A 10,310-nucleotide genomic window follows, 5' to 3' on the forward strand; every position below is an offset into this window, starting at 1 on the left:
TTTTTCAAAGTTCACGATAAAAACTTGAACTTTCAAATTAATTGTATGTTTTTGAATGATCAAAACGGATGACCCTGATATAGCTCCATAGATCTGTTAATGTGCAGCACCTGAATTATTAATTTAGAATTTTATATTAACAATAAGATTTTATATTTTAATAATACTAACAGAAATATACATTGTATTTAAAGTCACTTTACATCTCATAACATCTCTCTTTAGATATATAATATAATGTACAATAAGCAACAAAGCATAAGTAATACAGTCAAACATGATTTAAATCAACAATAAAATATGCAATTATTAATAGAACGCAATAACTTGCCAACACTGTTGGTGATTTATTCAGAATTCAAGGCACACTTAACCAGCATGGCTACCACAGCATTCTGCAGTAGCAGCCAAATATAAATCATATTCTGGATTTTTTAACACTTTTTTCTTTACTAGATAATTCGATATGTGTTCTTTTATAGTTTTGATGTCTTCAGTATAGAAAAAATTAAAATAAATAAAAAAACTTCGATGAGGTGTGTCCAAACTTTTGACTGGTAATAAACATAATGACATTAATCCATAAATTATTATTATTATTATAACCTTAATGAAATGTTATACCTACACACACACACACACACAACACACACACACCACACACACACACACACACACACACACACAAACACACCACACACACACACACACACACACACACACACACACACACACACACACACACACACACACACACACACACACACACACACCACACACACACACACACACACACACACACACACACACACACACACACACACACACACACACACACACACACACACACACACACCACACACACACACACACACCCACACACCACACACACACACACCACACACACACACACACACACACACCACACACACACACACACACTGTTCCCCGCCGATGCTTTTTTAAAATACTCAGAGATACACAAACTGTCTATTTGAGGTTTTTGAAAATGTCCATTTCTAAAACACGGGGGTCTCAGAAGCTCCGGTCTCTTTCTTAACGTTTTCCAGAATGTATACATATTTTCAGCCTCAGAAGAGAGAACAACATGATGCACCTCCATTACAAATAAACAACACATCAACAGTTGTAAAGACACATCCACAAGCAAATAGCAACATACAAATACCAGCACATTCACCTATAAAACTACAATACATGTTAATAAAAGCACCTGAATAATATAATTATATACAGGGACTTACGCAAAGAGTTTAAAACTAACAATCAGCCCTATCTTCAGTATTAGGTTCAGAAGAGTCTCCAGGGTTGTCCTCAGTCTCTGGTTGTAAATGTCTCTCTGGATCTGAGTTCCTGGCTGGTTCTGGTCCTCCACAGTCCTCTCAATCAGCTTCTGTTTTCATGTGTTCAGCTGAGCTGCTGGCCCGGAGGCTCTGCCTCTCTGTTTTCCTCAGTTTGAGTTTGATGAAGCTGTGAGGACTGACGACCAACACACGCATGGCTTTTGACCTGATGACTCCAAGTAAATCTTTTGTCACAAACACTGCAGATGAATGGTTTCTCTCCTGTGTGGATTCGCATGTGATCCTTTAAATGTCCTCTCTGTGCAAAATATTTCTTACAGACTGAGCAGCTGAATGGTTTCTCTCCTGTGTGTATTCTCATGTGTCGATGGAAATGTCCTCTCTGTTTAAAAGCTTTCTCACAGACTGAGCAGCTGAATGGTTTCTCTCCTGCACTACGTCTTGAATCACGGACAGGGTCTTGTTTATTTCTCTGAGAATTTGAACCTGGTTCTCTGGTCTCCTTCCAATCAGCCCTGTCTTCGGTGTCAGGTTCAGAAGAGTCTCCAGGATTGTCCTCAGTCTCTGGTTGTAAATGTCTCTCTGGATCTGAGTTCCTGGCTGGTTCTGGTCCTCCACAGTCCTCTCCATCAGCTTCTGTTTCCATGTGTTCAGCTGAGCTGCTGGCCGGAGGCTCTGCCTCTCTGTTCTCCTCAGTTTGAGTTTGATGAAGCTGTGAGGACTGACGACCAACACACTTATGTCTTTTGACCTGAGATCTCTGTGTGAATCTTTTGTCACAAACATTGCAGCTGTATGGTTTCTCTCCTGTGTGGACTCTCATGTGTCTATTTAAATCTCCACTCTGTGTAAAATATTTCAGACAAAATGAGCAGCTGTATGGTTTCTCTCCTGTGTGGTTTCTCATGTGGTGCTTTAAGCTTCTTCTATGTGTAAAAGTTTTCTTACAGACTGAGCAGATGAATGGTTTCTCTCCTGCACTACGTCTTGAATCACTGACAGGGTCTTGTTTATTTCTCTGAGAGTTTGAACCTGGTTCTCTGGTCTTCTTCCAATCAGCCCTGTCTTCAGTGTCAGATTCAGAAGAGTCTCCAGGGTCGTCCTCAGTCTCTGGTTGTAAATGTCTCTCTGGATCTGAGTTCCTGGCTGGTTCTGGTCCTCCACAGTCCTCTCCATCAGCTTCTGTTTGTCTTTGATGAAGCTGAGAGAACTGAGGTTTCTCTTCATCATCTTCACTCTTCACAGGGACAGGAGTGAATGTGGACTTTATGATATCAGCCTCCTCCAGCCCTTGAAGCTGCTCTCCCTCCTGACTGCTCCAGAGTTCCTCCTGTTCCTCTTTGATGTGTGGGGGGGGCTCTGGGTCCTCCTGGTCCAGACTGGAGCTCCACTCCTGCTGCTCAGGGGGAACCTCTTCTTTAACCACCACCAGCTGCTGGACGTCTGCAGGAAACAGGAAACACACAGTAAGAAAAAACTGTTCAGTATTACAATTTAAAATGTAATGACCATTACCAACATTAACATTTCAAATGCTTGCCTATCATTTTGCTAAGTCCCGCCCCCTTTGTATGTCTGTTGGCTCAATTGTCAGTCAATTACACCTTTGTGAATCAGATCTAATCCTGCATCGGATTAGATCTGCATTTACTGGCTGTATGAGCTGATGGTGCATTTTAGTGATTGTTTTTAAGGTAAAAGGGCGCTGCTATGGCAGAGCTCGCTGTGCCCTTCAATGTACTCGTAGCAAATAGGTAGGAATGGAGGAGCCAAATCTCAAATCCTGACTTTATTCACAAAATGTGGAGTTTCTTAAATTCTCAAAAATCCACTATTTTTCTCAAAATGTTGAAGTTGGAGTAATGAGGCTAATATTAAAAGTCAAAGTTAATTTAGTTGTTGCATTAAAATATCAAACACTGAGACCAGTGTCAGTGTAAGCTTGCTGACTGCCACTCGTCCACCGGCAGACATCGATCCCCTGTTGATGTACAATTAAATAAACGTAACACTAAGTAAGGAAATCTGTGTTTGGTAGATTATTTATTTGTCGTAACAATGCTTCTTGGCAATACATCTGATAACGTTGGAAAGCCTGTTTTCTTGCCGGAGAGTGGCTGCTGTTTGGCATTGGCAGAGGAGATTGGTCACATTTTTCATGCACCCCACATACTCAGTTATTGTTGTTACGATGTAATAAAGAGAGAGAATAAAGAGAGAGAGAATAAAGAGGGAACAGACCTGCTCTGTGGATCTGAAGCTGAGGCTGTAAAACAGCGTCCAGTAGTTTCCGGTGTCTCTCGTTCTCCTGTTTTGAACGAGACAGTTCCTCCTCGTACTCTGCTATCGTTTTTTCAAACAGAACAAAGATGTCTTCAGCAGCTGCAGTGAGTCGCTGCTTCACCAACGAGAGCAGCACAACACTCATGTTTACTAAATCACCACTTCCTGTTGAACACACTGTTTCTCTCTGAAGCTTCAGTCTCTGTTCAACACACTGTTTCTCTGAAGCTTCAGTCTCTGTTGAACACACTGTTTCTCTCTGAAGCTTCAGTCTCTGTTAAACACACTGTTTCTCTGAAGCTTCAGTCTCTGTTGAACACACTGTTTCTCTCTGAAGCTTCAGTCTCTGTTGAACACACTGTTTCTCTGAAGCTTCAGTCTCTGTTGAACACACTGTTTCTCTCTGAAGCTTCAGTCTCTGTTGAACACACTGTTTCTCTCTGAAGCTTCAGTCTCTGTTGAACACACTGTTTCTCTGAAGCTTCAGTCTCTGTTGAACACACTGTTTCTCTGAAGCTTCAGTCTCTGTTGAACACACTGTTTCTCTCTGAAGCTTCAGTCTCTGTTGAACACACTGTTTCTCTCTGAAGCTTCAGTCTCTGTTGAACACACTGTTTCTCTCTGAAGCTTCAGTCTCTGTTGAACACACTGTTTCTCTCTGAAGCTTCAGTCTCTGTTGAACACACTGTTTCTCTCTGAAGCTTCAGTCTCTGTTGAACACACTGTTTCTCTGAAGCTTCAGTCTCTGTTGAACACACTGTTTCTCTCTGAAGCTTCAGTCTCTGTTCAACACACTGTTTCTCTCTGAAGCTTCAGTCTCTGTTGAACACACTGTTTCTCTCTGAAGCTTCAGTCTCTGTTGAACACACTGTTTCTCTCTGAAGCTTCAGTCTCTGTTCAACACACTGTTTCTCTGAAGCTTCAGTCTCTGTTAAACACACTGTTTCTCTGAAGCTTCAGTCTCTGTTAAACACACTGTTTCTCTCTGAAGCTTCAGTCTCTGTTAAACACACTGTTTCTCTCTGAAGCTTCAGTCTCTGTTGAACACACTGTTTCTCTCTGAAGCTTCAGTCTCTGTTGAACACACTGTTTCTCTGAAGCTTCAGTCTCTGTGAACACACTGTTTCTCTCTGAAGCTTCAGTCTCTGTTAACACACTGTTTCTCTCTGAAGCTTCAGTCTCTGTTGAACACACTGTTTCTCTCTGAAGCTTCAGTCTCTGTTGAACACCACTGTTTCTCTCTGAAGCTTCAGTCTCTGTTGAACACACTGTTTCTCTCTGAAGCTTCAGTCTCTGTTGAACACACTGTTTCTCTCTGAAGCTTCAGTCTCTGTTGAACACACTGTTTCTCTCTGAAGCTTCAGTCTCTGTTAAACACACTGTTTCTCTCTGAAGCTTCAGTCTCTGTTAACACACTGTTTCTCTCTGAAGCTTCAGTCTCTGTTGAACACACTTGTTTCTCTCTGAAGCTTCAGTCTCTGTTGAACACACTGTTTCTCTGAAGCTTCAGTCTCTGTTGAACACACTGTTTCTCTCTGAAGCTTCAGTCTCTGTTGAACACACTGTTTCTCTCTGAAGCTTCAGTCTCTGTTGAACACACTGTTTCTCTCTGAAGCTTCAGTCTCTGTTGAACACACTGTTTCTCTGAAGCTTCAGTCTCTGTTGAACACACTGTTTCTCTCTGAAGCTTCAGTCTCTGTTGAACACACTGTTTCTCTCTGAAGCTTCAGTCTCTGTTAAACACACTGTTTCTCTGAAGCTTCAGTCTCTGTTGAACACACTGTTTCTCTGAAGCTTCCTGAGCTGCTGTTCAGCTGGACGGCAGGAAGCGGAGGTTTGGGAGGATGATGTCCCTGATGCTGTTTAGATTCCTCCAGCACCACGGGGGGGTCCTGTGTGGATGGCAGCTCCTTCCTCAGCAGATCCAGTTCTCCAGAATTGTCCTAATCACAGAGAAACAAGAGAAAAATAACAACATGTATTCATCTTATTAACAAATGGTGAATGCATTTAAAAATGTCTATATCTATACAAAATATCAAGATGCTGATTAGACAGCATGATTATTGCACAGGTGTGCCTTAGGCTGGCCACAATAAAAGGCCACTCTGAAACGTGCAGTTTTGCTTTATTGGGGGGGTCTGGGGGGGTCCGAAAACCAGTCAGTATCTGGTGTGAGGGGTAGGATTAGGGTTAGGGTTAGGGTAATGTTGTGAATCGAGTGGCCCATGGTGGTGGTGGGGTTATGGTATGGGCAGACGTATGTTATGGACGACGAACATAGGCCACTCGATTCACAACATTACCCTAACCCTAACCCTACCCCTCACACCAGATACTGACTGGTTTTCGGACCCCCCCAATAAAGCAAAACTGCACGTTTCAGAGTGGCCTTTTATTGTGGCCAGCCTAAGGCACACCTGTGCAATAATCATGCTGTCTAATCAGCATCTTGATATGCCACACCTGTGAGGTGGGATGGATTATCTCGGCAAAGGAGAAGTGCTCACTATCACAGATTCTTTCAGATTTGTGAACAAGATTTGAGAGAAATGGTTATTTTGTGTTTATAGAAAATGTTTTAGATCTTTGAGTTCATCTCATGAGAAATGGGAGCAAAAACAAAAGTGTTGCGTTTATATTTTTGTTCAGTGTATATAGCCTCATCATATAGTGGAGTTCTTGCAGAGGTACGACTTGAAGTGTAATTATTCTAAGTCATTCCATCTGAAACTACAGAGTAGAGGTTTGTGCACTTTTCTGACACACGATGAGTGCTCCTGACAAAACAAGATAATCCAGATAAAAAGATTATTGTGCTGCATTCTGTTTCGCATTATGCTCTCGTTTTGTCTTGGGTTGTAAATTCAGCGTACCTCTTTCCTTTGCAGTGGTATGCTTTAGCTCCTCCCTAAAAGCCCAAACTCACTGTAGCGTCACAAACTCCCTATGAGTTATGCCGCTGAGAGGCTAAAATGTGCTCTTTGATGTGACACGTTCCATGTAAGAATCTGTAGTAATTTGTAGTCCATAGTGTTCAATAAAGACGAAAACAAACAATATAGAACTCCAGAGCACCATTCACCCTCTTCCTACATCATATCCTAAATACCAATAAACCACACACACCTGAGTATTGCCAGAAGTGATAAACAATAAGAATTCAACGTGATGCAAACAGAAATTAAGATAATAATATAAGTAATAAGTAATGGCAAGACAAGCATTTTAGCTTCTACATTCCAGCCACTAATTATTATATAACAAATTATAATAATTATTCAAAACAAATTATAATAAAACACTGTATATTCCAATGATATAATCTTTTTTTAAATCCAGTATTCATATATCAGTATACAAGAAATCAAGTCTGCTGTGTGTAGTATTGTGAGTGCAGGGGGCAAACATTGTCACTGTATGCAGGGGGCAAGGAGCAAGGTAACAAATAATTTAGACTTGGCAAAAGTTTCTCTGCTTCATGACAAAGGCTGAGGGGTCAGTTCAGAAAGCCAATATGTGTCTTCATCTGAATCACAAGTCCTTTTGTACTTGCCCTCAATCGTAAGGCTTTACAGAGGGTGGTGAAAACGTTACAGAACATCACCAGGACGGAGCTGCCATCCATGGAGGATCTTTACTCCCAGCGGCTCAGGAAGAAAGCCCTCCGGATTATAAAAGACCCCCATTCCCCCAGCCACAAACTGATCCGTCTGCTGCCATCTGGCAGGCGTTACCGCAGGATCCGGACTAAAACCACCAGACTCAGGGACAGTTTCATCCCACAGGCCATAAGACTGTTAAACACCTGAACTTTTGAAAGAAAAAATACATTACATTCATCTGTTTGCAACTCACATTTATCATATCTATATTCCAATTACTGTATGTGGGGGAAACTTAGAAATGTAGGTATAAACTCCGTAGAGCAATTAGCAGTGCAAAGAGACAATATAGAGACAAAGTGGTGTCTGACTTCAAAGGCTGTAACACCCGGAACATGTGGGCGGGACTAAGAACAATGACAGATTACAAAGGAGCAGCGGGGGGTACTGCGGGACTGTCTGCATGCGCATCTCTCCCAGATGAGCTGCACATTTGTTTTGCTCGAATAGAGAGCAGCCAGGCTGTGGAAGCACATGAAGCCCGGGAGCCCTGCCCTTTTGTTTTAGACAGGGCAGATTTGTGCAAATCCTTTAAAAGAGTTAACCCACACACCTGGACCTAATGGCATCCCTGGCCGTGTGCTCAGGGTGTGTACAGTTCAGCTGGCAGAGGTGTTCACAGACATCTTCAACAGGTCCCTGCTGCGGTCTGTAGTCCCCACATGCTTGCACTATATTTTTTCTGTTTATCTGTGTTTTGTGTTGCACTGTTGGAGAAGCCTGTGACCTAAGATTTTCATCGGAATAACTACACTGTAGCTATGTTCGTATGACTAAATAAAGAACCTTGAACCTTCTTTCCTTGTCCTTTTCCAATCTAATGTGATTGGTCCTTCGAATTGTTTGGCATATTTTAAGACTTCTTGATAGGCCTACTCTGGATCTTAAGCCATGAAAAGTAAATTTGCTATTTCTGTTTCCAATATTTAACACACTGTCCACTCCATCCTCATAAAGCGGAAGTGGCCGCCCTGATGGTTTTATCCGGGAACCAGTAATGTCAAAATGCTTGTTTTGCCATTACTTATTACTTCTATTATTATCTTCATTGGTTGTCCAAACTACGACCCGGGGGCCAAATGCGGCCAGAGGGCCATTTTAAATCGGCTCTCAGCTAATTTAAAAAGTACAATGAAATATGGCCCACAAATTAAAGTTGTGCATGTCTTATATTGTACTTATTAAACATATATGTGTTAATAAGCCCACATCTTCTAGCAAATCTAAGTTGATAAGAAAAAAAGCTCAATAACTTATTTACATAACATATGAATTCCCTCGAAGCACAGGCAGACACAAGTGGCTTTCTCATAACAACAATAACGGGTTTATTCCTCTTCGAATCCACCGTGAAAACTACACAAACAAACAGTATAAATGACAAACATAGTTTTGGGTTAGACACACAATAACATGCACAGCATGTGAGATGACTAGCAAGGTATTAAACATAAAAATAATACAAACACAACAACATACCTCGTTGGGCTGCATGCTCTGAAAACAGAGGGAAGTATTCTTCAGTTCTGTTCACTTATATGTATAAGAATACAAAACTAACGGCGCTGTAAGTATCCGTGCATCTTACTCTGAGGGTGCTTCTTATGTTCTCGCTCTCTAACTCACGCGAGAACAGCATAACGAGACGTGAGCTTGGACTTCAAAATAAAAGACGAAATATTGCACGCATGAAATATTACAACAATAATAATCATTACACTTAGAAAATACATATTACAGTTAAATTATGAACATGTAAAGGCTGCACTTACATACAGGGGTAGACATTAAAGGTGGGGTAGGTAAGTTTGAGAAACCGGCTCGAGATACACTTTTTGTTATATTCCATGGAATGCTCTTAACATCCCGAGAGCAATGAATATCTGAAGTGCTTTGACAAAAAATCCATTAAAAAACATCTGTGGAAGCCGTGGCGCTGTAGAAAGCACAACCAATCATCTGAGCCGGCCCGGCTAAAGTAACTGGATGGCCTACCTGCCTGTCAGCCTTCCACCTGTGCACAAACTTATCTCGTGCCCTCATTGGTCATGTGCGCGTTCGTGTGTGTTGGAGGAGGGGCTCTGTGAGGAAGTGGCAGATTTCTTCCGGCTGTGTATTTTCAAATTCTAGCGCACTCGAGCTGGTTTCTCCAAAATTACCTACCCCACCTTTAAGGGTAAGATTCCACTGGCCCTTTAATTATCACAGGCCCCAACATTATAACCACTGGCCCGGAGCATTCGTCAAAAAAATCGACTAATAATGAAGAAAATGAACACATTTGTTGCAATAGTAATTTATGCACAAACGACATTACTACTTGTACTACAACATTTGAATCATCAGTTCTTCCTCATTTTCCTCAATTGTTCATATTTGGTTTATTAAAATAATTATATTGTGGTCATTGTTAAAAAATGTCTGCTATTATCATTACTATGAGTATTATTATTTGTATAATACACGTTCTGCCTTCCTGTCATCAGGAGTTAGAAATATGTAATAGCCTAGATTAGAACCTTCATTCTCCTAAACTGCTGGGACATTTCCCTATAGCCAATACTTACGGTGGCCCTGAAGTGCAAGACACCACAGCATTTCACAAAACGCCACAGCATTTCACAAAACACAACAGCATTTCACATTGGACGGAAACGGTATTCCTTAGGGAGAACACTTCTTGTTTGTGATTGGACAGAGCCAGCCAGAGAAGCACTGCTGTGATTGGTTGTTTTTGCTGCCAGTCAAGAAATGACGCTTCGTGATTGGCCCAACACATCAGCCGTTAACTGTTAGCACACACTCAGAGCTCACAGCTCCTCATATCTGTTCAGAAACTGGACAAAAGTTAAAGATATGCAAAACACAGACTGTCTATGTCATGGCGAATACAGTCGCTGCTTTATTTATGTCTGTATGACGTTGTTGTGAGTGTGGACGGAGCAGCTACAGGTTAGTTTAGCCTGATCGATCCGATTCCGATAGGATTTACATGGAGATATGGCCCGCCCCCTCTCCAGCGTCTTGTTTGAATGAC

The 10,310-nt window shown here is 41.6% G+C and overlaps 1 protein-coding gene across 1 annotated transcript; it reads right to left on the minus strand.

Annotated features, from left to right (window-relative positions):
* Window positions 1-862: 862 nt before the first annotated feature.
* LOC117557235 (zinc finger protein 232-like) lies at window positions 863-3,851 on the minus strand. The gene is made up of 2 exons (XM_034232960.1): window positions 3,567-3,851; window positions 863-2,768 (listed from the first exon to the last, which is right to left on the minus strand). The coding sequence occupies exons 1-2, from the start codon at window positions 3,751-3,753 to the stop codon at window positions 1,429-1,431; spliced, it is 1,527 nt and encodes a 508-aa protein (XP_034088851.1). The 5' UTR covers window positions 3,754-3,851; the 3' UTR covers window positions 863-1,428.
* Window positions 3,852-10,310: the final 6,459 nt, after the last annotated feature.

The sequence above is a fragment of the Gymnodraco acuticeps genome, unplaced genomic scaffold, assembly GCF_902827175.1.
Source record: "Gymnodraco acuticeps unplaced genomic scaffold, fGymAcu1.1, whole genome shotgun sequence".
Taxonomy (NCBI): domain Eukaryota; kingdom Metazoa; phylum Chordata; class Actinopteri; order Perciformes; family Bathydraconidae; genus Gymnodraco; species Gymnodraco acuticeps.